Here is a 24530-nt window from a genome sequence, read left to right as displayed (position 1 = left end):
AGCACGTCAAAACTACTCTTGAATGCCGAAATGCTTTTTCAATAAACTACTGGCTAACCAACACAAATATTACAGTTCGTCTACAACCAAATATTACATCCAAAGCGGACAATGCGAACAGCTTTAAAAATGTTACAGAATAAGCCTTTTAATGAGCGAATTTCCTGCGTAACAAACAACTGATTTTCGGCGACACCAAGTTGTGTAAATGGGGTTACATCGCCGAAAAAATTTAATCGTTATTCTAGCATGGAATTACGCAGAGTTTGGAGCCTGTGGGTTTTTCAGGTTTACTGTAAAATGGTGGTGCGTGGCGGTAAACTTGCAAAACAGACACCGACAAGATCAGATGTCTTCTGAAAATGTGTCTTTAGGCCCTTGCTATTCTGAGTTCCGGTGGAGAACCTTTTTGTCATCACCCTCGTGTGTGAAGATGAGGCGCAGTTTCGAATTGCCGTGCCTCATGAATGAATGTCGATGCAGAATATCGGCAGACTGCGGTTTCCAATAGAGAGTATGCAATCTTGAGCGATTAAACTGACCTTTAGGAGTGATATCTGGGTTTTCTAGTGCCTGTTTTTCAGGAGAAGCCATCTTGTACACGTCTGCTTAAATTTTAATTGTAAGTGATTCTAAGTTCAAGCTTATCTTGATAATTATTAGTATGGAATCCAAATCTCACAAATTTGGGATCTTACAAACCCTACATTCGTAATTTGAAAAATAAACAGTATGGAGTGACCAAGATAATCAGGTTTCTGACAAAATCACATGGACGAAACCAAGAAATCACTTCAAAGGCTATACTTATTTCGTGTAAGTTTGTGCAGTTCATGTCTGGAAAGTAGTAAATGTCCTTATTGAACAAATTTGGAAAGACAGGATGCCTTGTTAGTGCCACCAGACTCCACTATTGGATACTTCAACAATCCCGCGAACCGCCAACATATGTCAAGGACTTCAGAGGTTGCTGTCTCTAGCCATAGAACGCCAGTAAGTGGGAGGGGAAGGTTTTCATATGTGCATGTTAGTACCAACAGGCGGGTCACTTTATGCACCAAAAGTTCGATATTGCACTTGATTTCTGAGCATTTCAAGAAGAAGTCATTCAACCATTCAAACATTCTCTCTTCACTGGCGATGCAAAATTCCGCTCTTTTCGCCACGTATTCAAAGGATATTTCCTCACATTTGGGAAAGACCCGTTTGACCCCTGTAGTTAGTGTAGTTATACAGAAATTGGCATGACGTGTATGATTCGCAGACTACAACCGATGCCCCTTGGCATAGGAATCTCTTTTCGAACGATTACTCAGAACACGTAGTTTAACTGTCTGGATAGCCCTGTATTGAATTCGCCCAAATAAGCCAACCACAAAATCGGACAGGATTGAATTCAGTGGACAACCCCACCTTACGCCGGATTCCAGACATCATCTTCACATCATATATATAGGCCTATGGGTATGTATATTTGGCCACGATAAGAGTCGAAGACCTGCCGAGCAGACAACCATTCTACACACTAGACCAAACGGAGGCCTTCCGGGCAGGCCAATGGCTGCTGAAAGGTCGGTAGAACAAATGATATTTATTTTCTGGAACCACAAGCGGGTTAGTTCATAAACACATCCGCTGACTAGGAAGAAGCCGCTTTAGTTTGGTCTATTTATCATCATTGCTCGATCTAGGTAAGCAACTTAAAAGAGGATCGGATGCTTCCCGTATGGCCTCCCTTCTGTAGAGACAAAGCATCACACAACAGTACCAGCCCTGGCGCGATAGTGTGGTAGGAGGCAAAGTAAGCTGTTTTTATTTTTCAAATAACCACCTCCAGATTTGATCATTTTTTTGACCTAGTTACATTGCATCCTTAGAATGTTGATAGTTTTCTTAGAGGGGTGCACTTAGATGAATATTTTAGCCAATGCTTGCCAATGCGTCTGTAAATATGGTTGTAAGTTTCGATATTTCATCGGTCGTTTGACAGCAAATATCATTCTCCAGACCGTTTCCAGAGAGCCGACAACTCCGTCAACAAATCTCGCACTATTTACTGAAGGGGTCTGAATCCTGGAGTCAAAAATATATCGTCTGGAGGGTACTTATTGTATTGCGGGATACATTAATTGAGGAGGGACGTCGGTCGATCGGAAGCAGGGTTGCATAAAGCGGGTTGTTAGGGCAGAATGAGTGCGAAGATCATGTCCATATGATTTACTGGTATGCAGAACAAATTTGTTAGTCAACAGTAGTTGACTCACTAAACGCTCGCACATAGCAGGTGAGCCACAAGTGACTCGTGTGGAGTCCACTGCAACACTACGCGCAAGCCGGTGATGTTGACAAAAAAACGAGGAAATTTGATCCGTGGGCAAACATGCATAGACATGTTGAGAGTCATCAGCCAGCCTGAACTTCAAGGCATAATGGTGAGCATTAGCGTTATTTGCTTTATATTTAAGAGCTAGCTTGATTCGTCGAATCTTACAGGTTTTGCATGATACTGCACTTTCCCCAGGTAAATTAATATAACCATGCTTTCTGAGGGTGCAAATTACAACACAAGTTAGGTTTGAATGAATAGCCAGACAGTAGTTGGATGACGACAGTTAATTTTCTGTCATACTATGAGATCACGGTAATAGTCTCTTTTCAAAGGATGCTGACTAGAACAGGGAGAATATCACCAAGGCTATTCACCGGTGTTCCCGTTATGGTCTAAAGCGAGCACACCGGTGACTCGAGAGACTAAATTTGCCCGTTAATCAGCGCTCTCAGGTTGCATCGATCTAGGTAGTCGTGGTTATTGACCATTTTCATTGGGGTGCTTTTGTTCGATCACTGAGATTATTCGTGCTTCAACTCGTAGCGGGCAGTTGGTGAGCACTCTTTGTCAATCATCGGATCTTCAAAAGATGTAAACTCAAGAGTACAGTTGTTAAAGATACCATCTTACCCAAGCTGTGGTGTAATTTAGCGTAGGATTCGTCTATGATTCAGAATGAGAAATCAGTTCATCTTACAGATGTTTTCTAGGCTAGCTTCTGCCACCATGCAGCGTTGGACGGTTTGGCAAAGTTTACTCATTTTCTTGAAAAATGATTTATTTGCTACTGTTGGTCTTCAAAAGAGTACATAGACCTTTTTCTCTAGGATATCCAGAACAGTTCAAATCAAATGAGCATCGAGGTAAATCTCATGGAGGGAAGATTTCAAAAAGGGAAGTCACGGGGAAAATGCAAGAAGGACAACTGAAATTCTGGGAGGTTAATTTGCTCTGGGACAGGAATTTGTCACTTCTCCCAACACCACCCACTATCGGTACAACAACTATGAACAGATATTCCGGAAACCATCAAAATCTGTTATATCAAACAAAGAAGGATGAACGGAAACTGTAAAAATTGGCTGCGAACGCTGAGGCGGCTGATGTTTTGATTATTAGTAATATCGAATCCACAAACGGGGATCTACATGAGATTAATAATCACGTCCCGTGTGTTATATCATGTATGTTGTAGCTTGGCCGATGGCACTGTGGCCACTGAAAATTGTAGCGTATTGTTTGGCATGGGTACAACCAGACAAAATGGAACTTGGTGGGTCGCTGTTGTATCTTCCCACCACTAAGTCCTTCGCTGATTTAGGCTACTCAAAAACACCGCCTTTCCAACGTGACCCGTCTGGATCTGTATTTATCAGTTCACATCAACTTCTTACGGATGGATATGAATTCCTCTCTCATGCTTCCCGTCAGTCGACGGATCTTCCTGATGTTTGTATTTTTCAAACGCAGAGGACTTCGATACACTTGTTGGATGCAACTAGCCACTTTTATTTTGTAATGCACGCCTAGGTAACTTCCACTATGCGATACCGTACAGAATTTTTGAGAAACCGTGTACCACCCAACAAATTGTTTGCGAAATCTGAAACCGACCCAGTTTTGTTGCGGCAAATTTGATGCTTGAGACTAGTGCTCGAATGAGCAATAAAAGCAGGTGACTTTAGTAATGCGCTGTGTATGCTCAAAATGCCCTAAAATGGGATCTCAGAAACTTCACAGTAGTTAGGTTTTTCTCCAAATAGGTGAGACGGTTCCCGATTTTCATAAGTTTTGTCACGAAAACCTCATTCAGTCTGTACGATCAATTTGTAGTGAATCGTTAGGTCATCAAGACATTAAAGCTCATACTGACAAGTTTTAAATGATGTTTCATGTGCGGTACCACACGTCCATATCGCCGTTTGGTTCCCGTTGAACGCCCCAACTCACCTGTGAAATTTGAGTTTTACACAAGCGTTCTCAACATTCTTTAGATGCGCTTGTAAGAGTATACGAGATAATCTTCACTGGGTGATATTTCAATGTTTTGAACCCCTAGACACCTGCAAGAGATGTATGCAGATGCACCGTCCCGCTGAATCTCCATGGTGTTAGTCTTCCCTTGTCACCTGGGGCACAAAAGACGAGTAATCCATAGGATCACTGGCCACGTTGTCCCTTCCACCATCACGGGACTGTGTAGCTACCCTTTCGCCACGTACATGACTGTACAGGTCACCGCCACACGCTAGATCACGAGATCTATCTTTTTCCCTTGCACTCACAAATGAAGCCACAGAAGCGTGACTCACTTGACTACACAGCTCACAATCAAGCCCTAGATCCCAAGACCTCGTTTTTTTTCCTACACGTACAAACCACGATACACAAGGGTGACTCATCCGATATCGACTGTCTACCGTCTGATACGGTAGCAACAAGTCATGTGCTGATACACACACACACGCAAACGTTCCTACAAATAGGATACCAGCACAGCAACACCACACAACTCAACGGAGTTTCGCACGTCACCCAGCTCGGAGCAGAGCCGCTTGGGACTTACGGCGCTTCACTCACGGATATCCAGGACTACGTGTGGCTGTTACAACAGCGAAGAAGACACGAAACCTGCATCCGGACTCACAACAGGATTTATCAAACTGTACCTCCAAAACGATAAGTCCCTTGTTTGCATATATACCTGTTGTAATATTTTTACTCAACAAGTAGACATTGTTAGTGCTCTCCGTTTTCTCGTTCATGCAACTAGTTTTCGGGTTCGTTTAGAGCATTAACATGTCAGGAGAGTTTTCGGGTTCGTTTAGAGCATTAACAATGTCAGGAGGTACCGAAGAGATAAACCGAGAAAATAAACGCAGAAGAGGGAATACAGCAAATTGAAAAATATAGTTTAATTACCGCAGCTTTTTCTCGAGAGAGAAACTAGGTCCATTCTGTCCACTGACACTTCGAAACTCACCTCGCTTTTTGGTACATCTAGTGTCCGGGGGTTGTCGAAAGTATCCTGTGCCTACAGTCTTCAGCCACTTTGGTAAATTTTAAGCCTATGGATACACATCCTTCCGTCCCTCCCACAACAACTCCTAAAATTCACCTAGGGCGTTCACTGCAAACGAGGGCGGCTATCAAAAACGCAAACATATATCTGGTAAGGTATCTCATTTTACTTCTCCAGTGGGGTTTATCTGCGATCTCCTCATGTCAAGCAATCAGTACTTGAAAATTGATGGACGTGAAACATGTCGAAGCATATCCGTCATGCTTATGAATTGATCGTACTAACCCAGGATACACTAAGGACCCAGTAACCACCCTCTTTTTCAGTCGAACCCAGCATGTAGCAACTTGACCTGTAACATTTGACGTGTGCTATGTTTCAAAACTTTGCTAAGTCGAATTCCATATTCTGCGTGTATCTTACTCCTTCCAACGGATGTGTCTAAAACAGTGTACACAAAATCCCTTTGACGTCTGTAAAACCTCCTGTCCCACTTACAATCTTAGCCGAAATATTGTGTACTACAATTTCCCATCCATTTTTGTTTTCCGCGCCAGGTTTACGAACCTCTAACACATGAATGGACACCCCTCTCTTCACACCGCACACTATAAATAGGTGTGCGACTCGGTCCAAATATACACATACTCGCTAGCACAGGACAGGAAGTCAACCGAGCTCCAAAAGTTTCCACGGTCAACTACGGAACACGTGTACCAGCTATACTGCTGAGATGCCACGTCCCACGTTCGGAACTTCACTCAGGAACTCTTATAGTTGTCTTCAAGCGATAAGCCACCTTTTGGCTTATTTCCATTTTGCGTTGTATTCATTTTGTTAAGTGCACATAACTTTTCTAATCATCATCATTCTGGCAAAACAGACACTTGTTATTGCTTGTCACTTTCTGGTAATCAGCCTAATTAGGTTACAACCAGATCACTAACATAATAAAGCGCTCCCCGTCATTTCCGTCATTTGTCTGTACCTCCACATCCTGACGGGTATCGATCCCGTCTGAATTGTACACTGGATAAAAACCACGCCCAACTGTGGCCTTGTTTTCCCCCTAAAGCCCCGATCGGCCCACGGTTGTAGTTTAGATTCGATTGGACCATAGTTACTGAGTTGTCAGCGAATAGTCATGGACGCGCTGTAACGTGAGATTCTTCCAACATCATTTTTGACTAACATGTATCATCTGAATTTACCTGATAATCTAGGACGGGCAACACTGGTTATTGGACAAAATCACTTCAACCTGTTTTGGAAACCAGTATTGATAAAGAAAAAGAAATTCTATCTGTAGAATGCAGCTAAAACAAAGTTGTAAGCAAGCCGATTGCTACTCAGGACCTCAACACAAGAACAGCTGTTCGATTCACTTGTTTCACTACCAAGTTGTATATCGTCAGCTGATCTTCGGAAGTGAAATACCGCGGCATGTGACTGGCTGAACTACAAAGAAGTTAAACTCTAAAGAACGGCAATGAAATGAACGCGAGACTTCTGCAGGGTTCGTGCTGCAAATAAGGACGAGAAAAAGCTATTTTTGGTAACATTTCTAGATGACAGTCATGGGCGCGTCCTCTAGGATTAAATGACAGCCTGAAAAACGACTAAACATATGCGAGAAGGTAGGAAAAGAAATGTTTCCAAAATTTGTGGGATTAGTTACGACACCTTACCCGTTTGGAAAGCATATACATCCACAGGCAAATTCCTATGTTGTACTGAAAGAATCGCCCTTGTGTTATTTATCAGTTCAAGAAAACCTGTGCAACTTATTGGACAAACTTCAGTATATATGTGAGACGATCAAACTGTAGTAATTCACATGATTTCTTGACCAAGAAAGACAGTGGTTACTTGTAATTTCGGGAAAGAAGCAAGCAAGACCGATATTTTACAGTCTTGTTTGTCTGTACGTATATGAATCGGACTTGGTGTGATCGGGAGTGTTAAAAATGAATCCACTTTAACTCGAATGGTACTGTCATATAATTGGTTAAAAAGTTTTGTTCTTTGTTGGATACGCAGTCAACGAGATCATCAAAACTGTCCCTCTTCACCAGCTTAAATGATAAGAAAAAAGGATGAGATACTTAGAAGCGTCAAGATACAACATACATGAAATGACCTCAGAATCAAGAGCGAATTCACAGCCTAAAACCTTTAACTATGGGATTTCACGAATCACTTGTCCATAGAAGCTTTCCATATTTATCATTCCTTTCAGGATAATTTTATCACAATTGGAAGGAAATGTGGGCGACTATATAAAATATAAGCAAAAAATTTCTCAGAAAATCAATGTTCAACTTTGGTTCCGTTCAATCATTACAGAATATCAGAGATTTATTCGGAGCCCAACAGGGTATGCCACCTACCAAGTCGACCGGGCCTCATGGTTGGTTTTCATTGTAGAATGCTTGCATTTTCGCGTAGAGGCATGATAGAATCTATGAAAGACTGGCTGGCCGTTCTAATCTTCCTTGATATATCGGCTTGATATAGGAAATGTGTCCTTGGCAAGCAGTTTCGGCGTTACTCCGCTGAGACGTGTATGGAACCTAATTTGATTCTGGGTGCTAATATGATCTAATCAAATGTTTAATTCACTTAGGAGACATTGATGCAACTTTGGTTATTTTCTCTGGTCATTGAAAAAGAGAAAGTTGTAGGATTTTATCCTGCCGATGGATTCAGCTAGTGGGGAATTTATGAGAATCACTGAACACCTGCTTCTTTGCTGATGGGATTCGATAGAGGTATGCAATTTGCCAGACTAAAAGACGGTTTAAGCTTGCAACGGTCCGGTTGTTAGTTGAAACTCCCAGCATTCGCTCACGAATGGCTGGTTAGCAGTGTCGTACGCTCACTGTGAAATGAAAGACGTTCCAACGTATCCTCCAGTTAGACAGTTCAGATCCTCGGATCTTGAGTAATTTGGTTGCTCGACTGATCATCGCTCAAGCGGAAGATATGTGCAACTCGTGATGTTATCCCACGTGAGTAGGTACTTATAGTTTGTGGGTACCAAGGAGATTCTAAATTCACGCTGCGGACGCTTGATTTGAGGATAGCTAGTGTTGCCCTCTATTCAAGTTTAAGTTCGGCATTCTGATGATATTCAGGTTTTAAAAAAACGAAGTTTGAGTAAAGATTCTGTTTGTTCACGTCAGCGGTTTTAATACAGGGAGAATGATAATTGGTTGTGGAGGGGGATAAGACAGCTGTGTTGGGACTATTTATAAAATACTCTGTCTCACTGAGGAGACAAACTTTTACTAAAGTGATATTTCTAGGGGCACAAAGGTTTTATTTTCATTAAATCGTCAGAATCAAGGTTTCCCAGAGGCAGCTAGGCGCCTGAAGAAGGGATATCGCAGGTGCGGTATTAAACCAGATCAGTTAGTTGGTAATTATTTCAAAGAGTCGGTCACAAACACGCCAAAATATCGACCGCAGAGTCAGCCCAATCTTTGTTGACTTGGCTTAGTTTGAGTAGATTGGCTGCTTAACCTTGGTTGCGCAAACAGTACAATTCTTTGAAATTTTCACACCTGAAATACAGACTGCGAATAATGGGTCTCAAAAATGATGTGAAGCAAAGCAGGGAGATTCAATATTTATTGGGTTTCCAACAACTACAGCTGCCCCCACTGTTGAAAAACTGAGTCTAAAGGGTAATTTATCAGGGCTGTTGTTTTTTTAGTCATATTAAACCTAGATTATCAGGGTTGGCTATCAATATAGGGGTTCGATATGCTACACTGACACGTACGAATCACAGATGGGCGGGTAATGAAAGTAAGTGGCACGAGGAATTCTATTCTTTTGCCATATTATTTGTTGAAAAGTACTCGGATGCAATGAAAATTAAATTTTCAGAGCACGAAAATCCCGAGACGTTGTTTTTAATAGTCTTCCTCCAGCTAGGAAACATCTCCGCCAGGAACACTATTTAGAATTCGTTGGGGTTATTTTCTGAAGAAGGTGGAAGTTAATAGTCTACAGTTGAGACGGGCATTTTACCCTTTGGCAGGATTATGACACACGAAGAAAACATAGGGTGTGAGATTCTTCCAGGTTATCCAAGCATAGTCAAGAGCAGTCGAGATGCCAAAGCTGGGTTCAAACGACAGAATTCCGGTCACTGAATTCGGGCCTCTTCCAACGAGCTATCTCGAGATCAGTTTCTTCATAGAAACGTGGTGTAGTGGAATTCGCTAATGGGGATTAATTTGCGGTGGCATGTGCGCTGTTAGATCTTGTCACAATGATGGAAAAACATTTTGGACTTAGGGTTAAAGTGAATTAATCCATTTGGCGGTTTGACAGATCATAACGGAGTTTACGTGTCTGACGAAGATCATTTACTGTGGTCACGCGTCTCGACCTTCAAGTAACAGCCTGTGAGTTCGAGTCCAGTCGCTGCATGGTTGGTTTCTTTGCGTTCTGTTTACTTCTATTTCCAGTTAAGCTATTCGGAAGAAGCATTCTTATTGCCTCTTTCCTTAATGCTAACATTAAGTTGTATTTATTGTAACTGAGTTATTCTTGCAGATGAAGCTCTTCAAATAAGTGAGCATATGTACTACTTAATCTAAGAACACTACCATAATTCCAGACTATTCAGACATATGTTGGCCTTCAATTGTCTCTTGTACAGAAACTCACTTGTATCCAACATAGGATCTGACTGATCACATCATCTTATCGCGCTTCATTCTCCAGTTAAGCTGTCATTATGCAGTCGCTCCCACACCCGGGTAACACAACACTTACCACGCCCTTTTTGTTTGGTTGATTTGAGTAAACTTCGTGGACCCGGAAACAATTTTTTGCGGACTGACACCTTGACAACCAGTGTCTTGACTCTGAATACGTCTGAATAAGCTGATTTCGATATAACTCTGGTTGTGTTGTAAATACCTTAATGAACATCACCAGGCTCTGCGTTCTTCACATTGATTGCCACCTGAGTGAGGATGAAGCGGGTCTCGTGAAGCAACCCCTATCCTTAGGGTTCCCAAGGAATCAAACGAATCCTTGATATTAGTAAAGATATGTATTTATACTTGAAGTGTAGGAGGGGAACTTCCAATTGTAACACGCGAGTCACTGGGATGTTGCTAATTTTCTGTGCAGACAAACTAATTTTAATAACGTACTTGTTTCGTATCTCAGCAACCTGACTTTGTCCTGTAAGCCAATCTGGTTCCCAAGGAATCAAACGAATCCTTGATATTAGTAAAGATATGTATTTATACTTGAAGTGTAGGAGGGGAACTTCCAATTGTAACACGCGAGTCACTGGGATGTTGCTAATTTTCTGTGCAGACAAACTAATTTTAATAACGTACTTGTTTCGTATCTCAGCAACCTGACTTTGTCCTGTAAGGGAAGCCAATCTACGCTGAATAGCCAAAAACAATATAGCAGTGCTTCATTCTTGTTAAGAAGTTTAAACTTCACACTCTCCAAAGTTTTTGTATTATAATTTCCATCTACATGCCGCTGAGCAATATTGTGAGCATAATGCCACACAAACATTAATCATTTAGTTACCGTTGCGCGACCTGGTGTTGATTGACGTTGACACCTGCTGGTAACCCAATGGTAACATGGGTAATATTTAACTTGAGCACACATATTCGGCAAAAATTAGTCATGATATGGGCATCATGGTCCTTTCTCAGTGTCAGCGTGCTCCACTTGGGATGAGGACACAAGCGGAGAGAAATTATTACCATAAGATGGTAATGTCCGTAAAACACAGTTAGCTGGTTAATTATTACTCAGCTGATACTTTCAGCAAGCAGGCTTCGAAATTAGGTGGACTATATCGGTACGGACATTCTTTGAACTGCGTTTATGGGCAAGGCTTTCGGAATGTGTTTTGAGTTCCCCGTAAACACTGGGGATATTTGGTGGGATTACTGCTGGTCATACTAATAAATTAGTCCCAAAAAGTCATTTCTGTATTTGTTTGTTTGAGGCGTAGGTAGTTAATTTGTTCTCTTGTGGGATTGGATCAAGTGGGCCAATTGAACTGTTCTGGACTTCATGTAATACACATGTGGAAATGAGCAAGTTTATTATGCCACCGACATTCAGACTCATTAAGGTCTTTAAACTGGACGAACCAGCTGGATGACTGGACGTCTAACGAGGAAGTCCCTTTCAAATCGTTCCCAGATCTGTTTCTTCTGCAGATCATTCGTTTTTACCATACTGTTATACAGTTTCCCGTTCCAATTAGATACCACCAAATAAGGTTTCTCCAGATTTCCCACTCATTTACTGTCTAGTTAGATTTATGTTGATTGCTTGTTGAAAATGAAAGCCCCAGAAGATGGACTAATTTACTTATTTTCATCCGGTACCCCTTTTTTAAACTAGTATTTATTCTCAACTAAGGTGCACAGAAAGAATAATCTGATGGTCTGACGTTAAAATTTTCCGTTGATTTCACTCAATGTGGAATACTGAATGAACACTGCTGTTTTAGTTGCAGCCATTGCCTTTGGATGACTTTCGGCTAAACTCTTAATAGTATTTGATCAACATCCTTGGTACATCAATGGCTCTACGTTTGAAATGGGGCGGTAATAGCGAAATCGCCCCGTAAATGAAACCAGCCTATACTGAATAACCTAAGTGCTGTGTACAACTGTTCTATTCTTGTGAGGAATTATCAGCAGTGCACATCTCATGAAAATCACTGTGAAAGGCCCACCTGGCTATATTTCCCGCATTGGGTGTGTTCGGTTTTGCCCTTGCTTTGTCTTACCAAAAAGGCGCAGTTTTCGAGTTTCTGTCAACATTATGTTCTTGTTGGATTCAGTTTCTGCGAACTTAGCGACACACATTTGCATGTCATTTGGTTTTGGCTGAAGGTTTTGGTGAGATTCACTTAAACTCTTAAAACGGAAATAGGTGTGTAAGTGAGCCTATTCCACGTATGTTTCATTATATTATTTTGCGCGCTTAACTTTACATGCACATGAATAAATATGTGTTAATCACTGGGTCATAACAATATGCTTGGATCCGTTGGCAAGGCTTGAAACTAAGGGAGCGGTAGTCTCACGTGATACGGTCATTGGCGAGCAAGCTGAAGCTTGTTTTAGTGATGAGGAATGATCCAGTGTTGCGCTGTTGCCAACACATTCTGAACACTCGAGCTGGAACTTCCCAGCCATATACGTTATTTCTACTGCACCGAAGGTCCCAGATAAGAAACGTTATCGCCTGGAGAACAGTGAAGAAAATGGTTCATAAATATAGCTGTGACTTTCAAACATTTAGGGGGTATGTCTGATTGGGCTGCCATGTACTCAGTGTCTGAAAATGGATAAAAATGAAAATTGATAAAATGAAAAACACATGTGGATTGATTTCTCTGGACTCGCAATCAGTGGGCGCAGACTTGTACACAATGACTACCCACGTACCGGTGATACTACTGGTGGGGGAAGCATGCGAGTAGTATGTTTTCTTGTAAATTCGCTTTGCGTCTCTCGAAAAGTGAGATTCATTGCGGAATTTGTGGAGTCGCTTTGTAGCATTCGTTTGGGTTTGAGCAACAGTCAATGAATATACAGGAAAGTTCGGGGAGACGCGTTTAAGAGAAGATGAATGTTCAGTTTTTGCAAATAAGATGCATATGAGAGTTTTGCCTCCCAGTCCAATAGTCTGTAACTGGTCAGTTGACATTTTCTAATAAATAACTCCGCAGCAAAGGACTTCTTCATTTCACTCATAGCCACTCGCATTAGCAATAGAGAAATCAGCACGGTGACACTTTTTAAGCCTTCGGAGCTCTAGTTTTCCTTGCTTTTGCTCATGAGAAGTACCACACTGCAAAACCCACAAAAGCTGCCCTGATCTCTATGTCCTTGTCCAGGAGGGTCTTCGGATTCTGTATGCTACGTCACAGATTAAGTCACCGTCCAGCTTTTCAAAATCAACTTCATTTGTGTAAAACAAGGCCTTTCGTCTGCTCAGTATTGGAATAGGAGTTATTTGTAGTATTCCATCTTAAGATCTGATACATGAGACAGTGGAACGCTGATCCAGCTTATGGACGCGGATATAAACGTACAGTTGTCTGACGTCAACTATTTTTGTTAAAACAGACACAATTGAATTAGTACCGAAAGGTTTTTCAGGTATTCAGTTTATAGTGGCAGTTTATAATGCGCTGACGATCTAGTGCAATAGTTCGGCGAACGGTTAATGTGGTATTTGGGGCCGGTGTTTTCTAATTCGACAGAGTAGAATTACTGCCTTGTCCCCTAGGGGAGTATCTTACTGTTACCGAAATTCTGTGGAACTGAGCGCAACGACCACCTGGGTCACTTTGTGTTACGAATTTTTGAAGCACAGGGACAAGTCGTTCTTTATATCACTGTTCTCCGTTTGCATTCCCGACTTGGATGAGCCTTAACAAGCTGAGTTCCAGTCAGCAGCATAATTTCAGCACCAAAGCTTGACCACCGAAATGAGGTGGCATTTCTAGGCCATGTATGCATGTTTATACGTATAATAATCTCTTCTAAGCTGGGTGCCGCTCTGCTGAATTAGCTGTACGATGATTATTACGGTTTACGTACTTCTGCATTCAGAACGGCTTAGTGGCGAATTACACCTAACCCGTTTGGCCTGTCAATGACAGTGATCCCGTGATCACCAACATTGGGGGTAAGTACTGACCAAACTTCGGATAGTCCAACTATGGGAAAGCTTCCGTAAGCCACGTGCCAAAGCAGAGAGTGGAAATTTTTGCTTTCGTCCGATCGCCGTAATTCTATACTCAGTACTCAACTACATAGTATAGATCTTTATTTGGCTCTAAAGACGGTGGATTGCTTAGTTGGTTAAATTTTGAAATTGGTTGAATTACTGGCAGACTCCTCTGCTGCAGCTCTGTCGTGCACTGATTTTTTACTGAATTAGCGGTCTGCACGCCAGTGTTTACCAGTTACTTTATAATTACGACAAGCGCTCCCAAAAAATCACACATTTCCTGTGCATGTCCAGGTACGTGGTATACACGGAATGCTTAATTAGTGGAATACATGTAACCAATGGTCCACTTTTATTAGCTCAATGAGTATTTGCTTCCAAAGCTGTTAGTTGTCCGATCAATCCCAAAGACAAACCGATCTGGGTGAGCGTGTTTGATCAATAAACTGCTCTAACGTGTCAGCTCACGCTCGCCTTATCCCGTTTATCCAATGCAGCATGGATGAAAGGATGATTGCGCCTACGTGTTTACACACACGCACACGTTAGCCCAAACAAAGGCGAGTGAGGAGCGTAGATAATTTAGAACGAAAACCGAACCATACATCCCGGCTACTGGGCTTCAGAACGAAATGTTCAGTCGCCCAGCATCTCCTGCTTCCCGTCGATCCAGTTCGTTGTCCAATGTGGGGCAAGTCGGGATCACCACAACAATAACGCCACTTTATGCACGACTTCCAGTGAAGAAAAAGTCACCAAAATGGAGTCTCAGGTCTAAACCGTTGCCTGTCAACTTGGCTTACCGCCGAAGCCTACTGTGTGCTTTACTCTTGTCCTCTTTGTCATATCTAGTTTTTCTGGTTGCAACACAAGCACCTACATGGGAATCAGTGAAATACGACTTTGAAAAAGTCTTTTATCTGTTCTCATTTACTTACGGACTCACACCACCCAGATGGGACAAGCTGGAGAACTCAACGCTTCCCCCAATGCCAGCAACTCGTGATTTTACAATAGACTACATTGTTTTCGAAAACCGACATCTTGCTCACCCTGATGATGTGAAACTACTTAAAAATCGTCATATTACAGAGCCATACACAGCAAAGCAAGTTTGCGGACTAGTTGTGCGATTAGAAACTCCTGAACAGCTTGAAACCGATATTTTATTGTCCTCAGAACCACCGACGCCGCAAACAAGTGCACCTGATTTGCATGCAGTTCGCTTTCGGAAACAGGCAAAACTGGGTCTCGGAGAGAACGATAGATATTTCATCAATTTTGGGGCCGGATCGTTAGAATCTGCCTGGATTGTGATGAACTATCACGCGGGAATATGGTCCATGCAACACACACTTCCAGGTACGAGGAATCTTATGTCACTTCACAACCTGTATGCTCGCCTGACTGAAAGATTTCAGCACAAAGCTAACTCGTGGTCCTCAGTGGCACTTGAGGTGTCGGTATCCCCATTACTTGATTATAGAAGTCCAGACATCTCTGTAAATTTCCCATGCAAAAACTTCTTAGCTTATTTTTTAGTGTACTACTCATAAGTTGCTGAAAAATCCGTCGACAGCCTGAGAACATCATAAACGAGAGATTCAGCTGGGTTCCAGGTGGGTCTCTCTAAAAAAACCAAATTAGTTTGCAAATGACTGTATAATCGCTAATCTTAGCCTACTGTATAAAAATGAGGATAAAAGCAAATTAGACGGGTTGTATAAAGAACACATTGGGCCGATTTATATTGAGAAAAGATATTTTTATGCGGGTGGAGGGAGTGATTGTCACTATTCCAGGGCATACGTTACCACGCAATAAAAAGGTAGCGCATTCTCAGTGGTGGGAGTGCGCGAAGACAAACGACCTTCACTATTGGTTCTACTCAACTGGGTGTGATTTCCTGATAGAGAAAAGGTTCATGCAAGCATCAGCTTCGTCCAGTAGTAACATATCTAAAACAAAACAATGTAGCTTAGGATCCAGTTACAAGAACATGGTCATGGGAAAAGGACTTTTATGATGGATACTACGACCACACGATAAAAATCAGGTAACCCCATGCAACACACACTGCTTCTCGGTCAGCCTTGATGACTAGGACCACGCTGCCACAAGGAATAGAAAAAACAAGAGTTTGCTAATCTCATCAGGAATCGTCTGCACTAATATTTTAGACTGTATTTGCATACATAGTTGTTTACTTTTTGTGTCATCAAACCGATAAAAATCTGTAGACAATCACAGAGTCGGGTTAATCATTTCTGTCACGCGTTTTGAATGCTAATATCCAAGATTTGTATTTTACTTTAAACGTATCGTCGTCATCAGGGATAAGGTGAAGATTGGTTCTAGCTCAAGGACAAAAGTCGGGCGAAAGTTCGAAAACAGATTTTAGGGCATGGAGCATTGAAACAAATAGTATTAAGGAGTCGAAATGACAACAGGCTCGTCATATAAAATAGTGTTGTGGAGTCTCAATTAACACCGAGTGGAACTGCATAGTTTTCTATGGAAAAGTGTGTCTCGGTAAAATGGATGTCAGGCTTTTTGATTCAAGTTTATCCAGTGCGTAAAGGTCGAACTAGGTCGTCAGTAATCCAGCCAACCTTCTCACGAACAATGTAGGGTTGCCTGAGAATACACCACTTTCGATGTATATCACAGACAGTGGTGTAGATATTTGACCAGTGTCATTCCCTGTCTGTTAGTAAAGAGGTTGGTCCTATGAGATCCATTACCGTAAACTTCAACTAACCGGAGGCTACGAAGCATCAAAAGCACTCTTTGAATAACAAACGAACCTTCAAGAAATAAATTCTGCGCCGTACAACAGCTGGAGTTCAAACCACAAACATCGTTTGCCAAACTGTGGACAGTTGTCTCTGAACGAAACGTCTTCATGTAGACGTTATTTAACATTTCATCTGACAGTTAATCATCCACGGAATTTCAAAAGAGGGTTGTAGTTTGTTATCCATTTGCATTTTCACTATGCTGATACTTCGTTGAAGCAGCACAACAAGCACAGAAAACTTACATTCCATTGTGAAGATTTCCTGTGAAGATATTCTGAAGAAAAAATCAGTAATTCCTAAGGATTGTACAACAAACACAGTGGTATGACGGCAATTCAAAGCAAAGCCGCTGCTTCAGAATGACCACCAAACAGACCAGGAAGACGTAGGTGCCTGAAAAGCAATCAGGGATGAACTTCAGGGACCCAAAACAAGAGTAAGTCATGAGACGGCAGACATACCTAAGAAAGTGCGAAGATAAAAGTAGGCCGAGACGGAGAATCCTGGCAAGCCATGAACTGGGACAAGGGATCTGCAGGAACTGGAGAAATACACATGAACGTCTATCCAATTTCTCCTTCAAAGCCATGCGTTCATCAGGAAAATGCGCGCAGCAAACAGGCGATTAGTGATTGCGTTGCGGTTTTGAATCTAAACGGTACAAAAACAGTCGTGGTTTGAAGCTAGGGTAAAAATAGGCCTGTGCTCAATGCCATGGCCTCTTCTTGAACAGGCTGTTGAAACGAACTTAAAAGGTTCAGGAAAACGTCTAAACTCCATATTCCTGGTATCACCACCCATATCGTAGTGAATCTTCTCTTGTCAACGTTAAATAAGGGCACTATTTTGTGGTCTTTTTAGGGCTCCGAACTAGTCCTTTTGTGATTGAACCTTTCTTGATTATTTTGGTGTTAGCCAAATTCTGGCCCCAATACAATATTGCCATCATCCTCTCCAGCCTATTTCACTTTATAATTCAGAAACACTGTCATGGGGTGTTCATAATAACAAGAAATTTAAACGCTTTATTTAATGTGATAACTGTGATTTGCAATCCCTCTGCGTTCAAATAAATATACCGCTGAGCGCGCCCTTCAAGGGTAGAAAAATATTTATTCATTCGAAGCTTTCCCTGTCAGTCCTACTAGCTGCGCTACTGCAAGGCACCAAGGTACCTAGTGAAATTGCAGGCAGGAAGGATATTTGTTAAAAAAAGTGCAATACTAAACGGAATCAGTCATTCAGCACTGCAGTTTTTTAACACCAGAGCTTAATCAGCGGCGTTTTCTTTATTTTTCAGATATTTACGACACCAGCTTCTTGCCGCACTACTACACATACTGCAAAACCCCGCCAATATCCAGCTCAAAATTGTCCTATTTTGCTCAGAACCTCTCAGAGTCAGGAATAAGCTGCACACAATATTACCTGAGTAAGTAAACTTGTGCTGAAAAATGAGTACTATGAAAGATTTGCATGCAATTTTTTCATTTATGTGCATCCAGTAGGAAATAAAACGAGTTATGTAAATAGCATTACACCTGGGCAACATTGTTGATATAGTCGTTGTACGGAAAAAGCATCTGATTGACTATGAATTGTGATCCGATAGGAGTGTTTATGTCAGAGCTCTCATCAGCTTTTGGTTTCTTTCGAATATTGTTCGGGCATCTTGTCAGAGTTCCACGTGTCCGATTTCAAGTTAATTTTATTTGATATCCTAACTTATCCTAGATCTAACTACGTACCGGACTGGCAAACTCCTGTTCACATGAAAAGAAGTCATTCAGCTCTCAGAATTGAAGACAAGCAACCAAAGAACGGTCCACAAAATCGTAACAGTGACGAGTGTGGTACTTCAATCGTAAATTGTGAGAATTAGTTAATGTTGGGATTTGTTGACTACTGATCACGTGAAGATGGAGTAGACTGACAAGGACTGAGCCGTATCTAATTTCCAGATGGAATCCACTTCAGGATTTTATGCCTATTTTGTCGCTCGTTAAATAAAGACTTTTTAACTTTTATTAGTGCCCTATCGATGAATGTCCTCTGTACTTTACAATTTAATGATGTTTGATGCAAGTGAGACTGCATAAAACCGGTTGGTTTTACGTTGTAACCTGCCTAACTGGACTGCCGATACATCGCTTGTGACCGAGTGGTTAAGTGTTCAATTACTAGTAAGGGGACACTGGCTCCAAACTCTAGAGTTTCGTGACACGCACACTATTGGTGAATCCCAGCAAGAGCGAAGCACCCGTACATTGCTTCTCGGCTCTTCGGTATGCATTGACTTTACCTACCGCGTGATGTGTATCTCGTGATTTAATGATGAGCGGCGCTATATCCTGTCTAAGTGCGAGTTAATCACACTGCTGATCAGTCACTCGTGGCCGAACGATTAAGTGTTCAAACTACTAGCCGGGAGGTCGCGGGTTCGAGACTCTTCGGAGTTTCGTGAGACGCGCACTGCTGGTGATTCCGAATAAGGATGAAACAGCTGTACAGTGCTTCTCGGATTTTCGGCATAGCTTGGCTTCACCCACAGGACGAAATCTCCACAATGGCATACCGTGTGTATACAATGTATTGCGGTATCTACAATATGGTGCCAACTGAACTATCAGGAGGCCACTGTGCAGCACATCCTGTTGAAGAAGAATATCATAAACGAGAGAATCAGTTGGGACTCAACTGACTCTCATATGAAAGCCAGAAAGGTGTGCAAACGAGTGTATTGCGCGAAATACGCCGTCTTCTTCACCCAGCACCAAAGGAGGTTGCTGTCAACATGATTTCTTGCACGTGGTCCTCCATGTGCCTCAACATTCAGCTAAATCTGTAACCTAGTCACTGGACTAAACAAAGCCTTCTGCTTAAAAGCGAAATTTCGCCCAGCATTTGACCTACACACCCGTTTGCATACCAATTTGGTTTTGATGTGAAGGTCGCTTGAAATCTAGCTGAAACTCTCAATTATGATGTAATTAAGTGATGTATTACGTACAGACCTGCGTATTCTTTAACATTGGTTATTAAATCAATGACACCCTGATCGGCCATAAGCTTCCCCTAGTTGTCTGGGTTCGTATCATGCTTGGATTATGAACTTTCCTTCCTGAAGAACTAGGATACCGATGTTTTCCATATTTAAGCACAGCAAGTAAAGGTGTGTAGAATCGTTTTGCAGCGAAAATGCAATATCCTTCCCATCAGCGGAAGAGTGCTTACCAGTGGAGGATATAACGGTTTGAAAAAATCCGTAGTTATATCAAAATGTATAAATAAAGACAGCATAAGGGTGATTATGTATTTGACGTATGACATACTGACAGACAAAGTTTTGAGAAGTGCCCTAATTTCATGAAGTTGCTGAGTGCGCTTTTGTTAGTGTAAAATGAAAGAATAGTAACCACATTTCACGTAACTAATAGCTTGTTTCTATTGATCTACGACGTCGGTGAACTAAGCTTATGGTTTTGTGTTATAGGATGCCTTATAATTACTTAGATTCAACCTAAGGAAACTAGTGTTGAAGATGAGAGTAATTGAAGAATTTGACAGGTTGGGTGAAAAAAATTGGCTTGGGAAATTATTTCACTATGCTGTTCTACTAATGAAAACGTCCGGGTTTGCAATCAGACTTCAAATGAGAATGAACAGTATTCAAAACCCCACTCTCATTATTGAACAACGAAAGTTACGGGCCTTACCAGGTTAATCACTGCGTTAATGAAACAAGATATTTCCCCCTCAGACATTTTTAATCACAATATCCATGCGTGTAAAAAAACTGCTTAGAAATACTAGAAACCACTTTCGTGGTGTTTCATCAAGTATTTGACAAGCATGTAGAGTTGACGGCATTTTCGTGAAAACATTACTGGTGTAACGTGATACTACTGATGGCACGCGAGTATAGCATGTTTTCTCGTAAGTCCGCTTCGCGTCCATTGAAAAGTAAGATTTACTAAGGAATTTGTGGAATTGCTTTGTAGCACTCGTTTACATTTGAGTGATAGTTAGTGAGCATCCAGGAGAATTCAGGAAGACGCGTTCGAGAAGGCGGATATTCAGTTTTCATAAACAAGATGCATGTGAAAGTTTTGCTTCCCTGTCCAATGGTCTGCAACCGGTCAGTCAGCATTTCTTAATAAATAACTCTGCAGCTAAGACTTTCTTCTTTTCGTAGCGTATGCCGAGGTTTACAAGTGAGGTGAACAGTGTTCTATGCAAATTAGGTTCAAATCACTCACCTGCCAATGTGCTTTCTAGGTAGCATGTTTACTTGACTGTTTATCATAAATCATAAATTAACGGACCATTAAAGAAGACCAGAGTAATGCGTTATTAGACTCAGTTACTTAAAATAAGAAGTATTTATTACCCAATAGGCTAACAACACTCCTAGTTATCCATTGACTGTTTATGTGGATCGGTTAATTCCTTTGGTCTGGTTATATTTTAGTATAAATATGACATTCTGAATACCATACTTACTGCTAAATACGCGATCTCACTTTCTTGATGCAGAAATGCAAAACAACATTATATCTTGCGTGATTGTCGTATATCTGTGCATGGTCGGTTCAGCTCTGATCGGGACATTCGCGATTGTCTTCCGTACTGTACCTGCTTCAATGGTAACTGGCGTATTGCATGTCACTTCGGGTAAGCCCTGTGATTACTGAATTATTTATGGCATTCTTAGAACTTCGCATGTGAATCGATATTGTTCGGGATTACCCTACTGATGAAAGACAAAGGCTTTTGGTGGAAGACTAGTTTCAATTCATTCTGAATCGATAATTCGCGCAATTGCGTGACATACCAGAATAATTTATTAGTTATATAAAAGCACAGCTTTACTTGATTTTTGGAAGTACTGGAGCGTTGAAAAAAACTGTTCATCGATTCACTGATTATGATTAGTTTATACTCAGTGTTTCCATACCAATGTCAGTGTGAACAGGACAACAGACTCAGTGCTGTTGCTCACTATTGCTCTATGAACACACAAGAGGATTAGTGATTTCAGTAAGATCAGAGGAAGCAGATCTATAGGCTTGAAGGAAATTACTCACAAAGTTACTGAAAACTTTTCAGCAGACCCGACCAGTTTCGCTCACGATGAGTCTAAATAAGTAGGTAATATCTTGAACGCACCAAAGACTTTACTTGAAAAATCAGCTGAAAGTGCACATATTGCTACTTATGTAACATTCCAAACAAATAAATTTGGTAAGGCTCTATGACATCATTAGGAAAGTTTGCCTGTTTTTTTTCCCGAGCGAATTCTCAGATAGAAATTCTTTGTTGTAAGTTTACTTACAAGACAGAGTCTAGTTCTGATTATTAGTTGGCGTTTTTTTCGCTCTTCTCAACAATTTTCGGACAACAGCGATGGATCGATCGACATTGTGGGGGGTTGGAGAAAGGTAGTTCATTTTGTTCGGCTACCAACTAACTTAGAACGGCGTTGCAGTCGCGGCTGGTTGACTGATCCAGCCAACCGTGCACTTACGATGCCTCCTCGCATGGCGAAAAAATCTTAGGCCTTCGGCCGAGCTTTGCCGTTTGATCAACAGCTAGGGATTCATGACTCTTTGATTTTCGGCTATTTCCAAACAGAAAAAGAAATTAACTAGCTAGTAGTAAATATTTGGCATCCATCAGATTTCTTGTTATTCCACATTCCTCGTATATCCCATTCATTTTGTGAAGTTACCGAGCGAAACTTAGACCAATGGTTGGCTATGGCGGTGTCAGTCCAATAGTCCTACAACAAATTCTTTCAATCTAAGAACTCAAGCAGAATCAGGTTTGTTTTTGTAGGGCGGTTTCTTGTACTGCGGAAGCTAGTGAGGTTGATATCACGACACTTACTGAAAGGAACTCAAGTTACAATCTTGAGACACAAAGTCGGTCTTGTTGGAAATCACATTGTGTTCTGATCACTAGTGAATTATAATCACGGTACTTCGTTTTTTAGAAGAAGTTGCCATTTGTTTCCTGTCATGCTCATTCTCTGTAGACGTCTTGCTGTAAAAATGCAACTGGTTCGATACCACCTACAAATATGTACAATTCAGGTATGGGGCTACATGGCTGCTAAAACGGTCACCGTATTTGGGATAATTTAGGAGCGAAATTCTAGTCAGACTGTTTTTGCAATCAGAGTGAGTCAATAAAATTCTACACCCGCGTACGTATGATAGAAGAATCGGCACACCCACCGCTTCAGGTCTTCCGGAAGATACTGATGTTCAAAAAGCTAATAAAAAGCGAACATAAAATTCCGAGTAATGTAAGTCATAATGCGACCACCGTCATCAACTTCCCACATAGGTGAGCGTAGATTGTCAACAATTTGGACACAAAAATTATTGGAGCTTGTAAGAAGTGTCTATTAACTGTTAGTGTGAATGAAGAGTGATATAAGGGTGTCAGTCATTCAAACACAGCACATTTTTTGTTACCCGAGGATCGGTGTACCTGACAGACTGCTCTGTAACCAGGCTCTTGCCGCTTGTAAGCGAGTGCTGAGTCATTGATTTAGAACCTTGAGCCATGATCGAAATTCTACGGAACATCTTACAAACGAATGAGCAAAAGTATACAACATATCTGAAGTGTCCGTGTTCATATCTTTAAAATGTGCGCAAGTTTATCTGTCGCAGACCGGCACAGCGCAGCGTCAACCGCACACCAGAAAAGAACTAAAGCTGGTATGGGGTTAGGCATCCTTTTCGTGACCAGTCCCGTGATTCTTACCGGTGGCATGAGCATACGGGCGCCAAGACAGAGGGTCAGACCAGGCCCAGCAAGCGAAGCCCGAAAGCAAATGGGTAAGAAGGGCCTCTAAAACATACTAATCACTGTCAGGCTGGATGGCTGGTGGCAAGGTGAGTGACGCGTAGGGGAGCTCTGACGGGCACGAAGGCGGTAACGAAGATTGATCAGTACAGATGTGGCGTAGGTAACTGAACGAATGAGGTATGGCGTACACGCTCATATCGCTCGTGGGGGCGAGGTGGACTAAGTGGTTAGAGCACGAATTTACTGACCAGAAGGTCCACGGTTCGAACCCGACCTTTGCCACTCGACTGCCCCTGTCTAGGCATGGGCAACCTGACAATATTTCAACCCTCGTACCTCCTTCATGTGATATGGCAGCTAGGCGCCGAAAGGGTCCTGCAGCTGAAGGATTTCATATCGCTCGTTCGAACAGTTGTCCTCCTGTCTGGATTATTTCTTTCTGGTGAGTCTATACCAGAGGGGGGATGTACTGGGCTCGAGTTTCTCCCTCATCAAAGTTCGTCAGGAGTATATATCTCTGAACTTGCCCGGGTTTCAAATCTGAATGTCTGACGTGCGAGGTGAGCGCGTTATCACTATTCCACCAGTGAACGCTGTACAGCGAACATTCTCAAGCTTCAGTGAGGTGATTGGTAGACCGGACGGCTAGAATGACGACTCAGCATCTGCTCTGCTGTGCCAAGTTTGATTCAATGTCAAATCTGCTAGAAAGTCTGCGTGGCAAGAGACCAAGTCTTGATTCGGAAACATCTTTGAAGATTTTTCAGCTGACTTTACAGCGGTTTCTAAAATTACCCGT

At 41.8% G+C, this 24530-nt stretch overlaps 1 protein-coding gene across 1 annotated transcript; it reads left to right on the top strand.

Annotated features, from left to right (window-relative positions):
• Positions 1 to 14740: 14740 nt before the first annotated feature.
• T265_07451 (hypothetical protein) lies at positions 14741 to 24275 on the top strand (the record flags this gene model as incomplete). Its single annotated transcript, XM_009172980.1, is given in 5 exon segments — positions 14741 to 15470; positions 18210 to 18341; positions 21446 to 21583; positions 23909 to 24173; positions 24191 to 24275. The coding sequence occupies 5 exon segments, from the start codon at positions 14741 to 14743 to the stop codon at positions 24273 to 24275; spliced, it is 1350 nt and encodes a 449-aa protein (XP_009171244.1).
• Positions 24276 to 24530: the final 255 nt, after the last annotated feature.

The sequence above is a fragment of the Opisthorchis viverrini genome (genome assembly GCF_000715545.1).
Source record: "Opisthorchis viverrini unplaced genomic scaffold opera_v5_179, whole genome shotgun sequence".
Lineage (NCBI taxonomy): Eukaryota > Metazoa > Platyhelminthes > Trematoda > Opisthorchiida > Opisthorchiidae > Opisthorchis > Opisthorchis viverrini.
The sequence above is the reverse complement of the archived record's forward strand: the minus strand, read 5'-3'. Positions and strand labels throughout refer to the sequence as shown.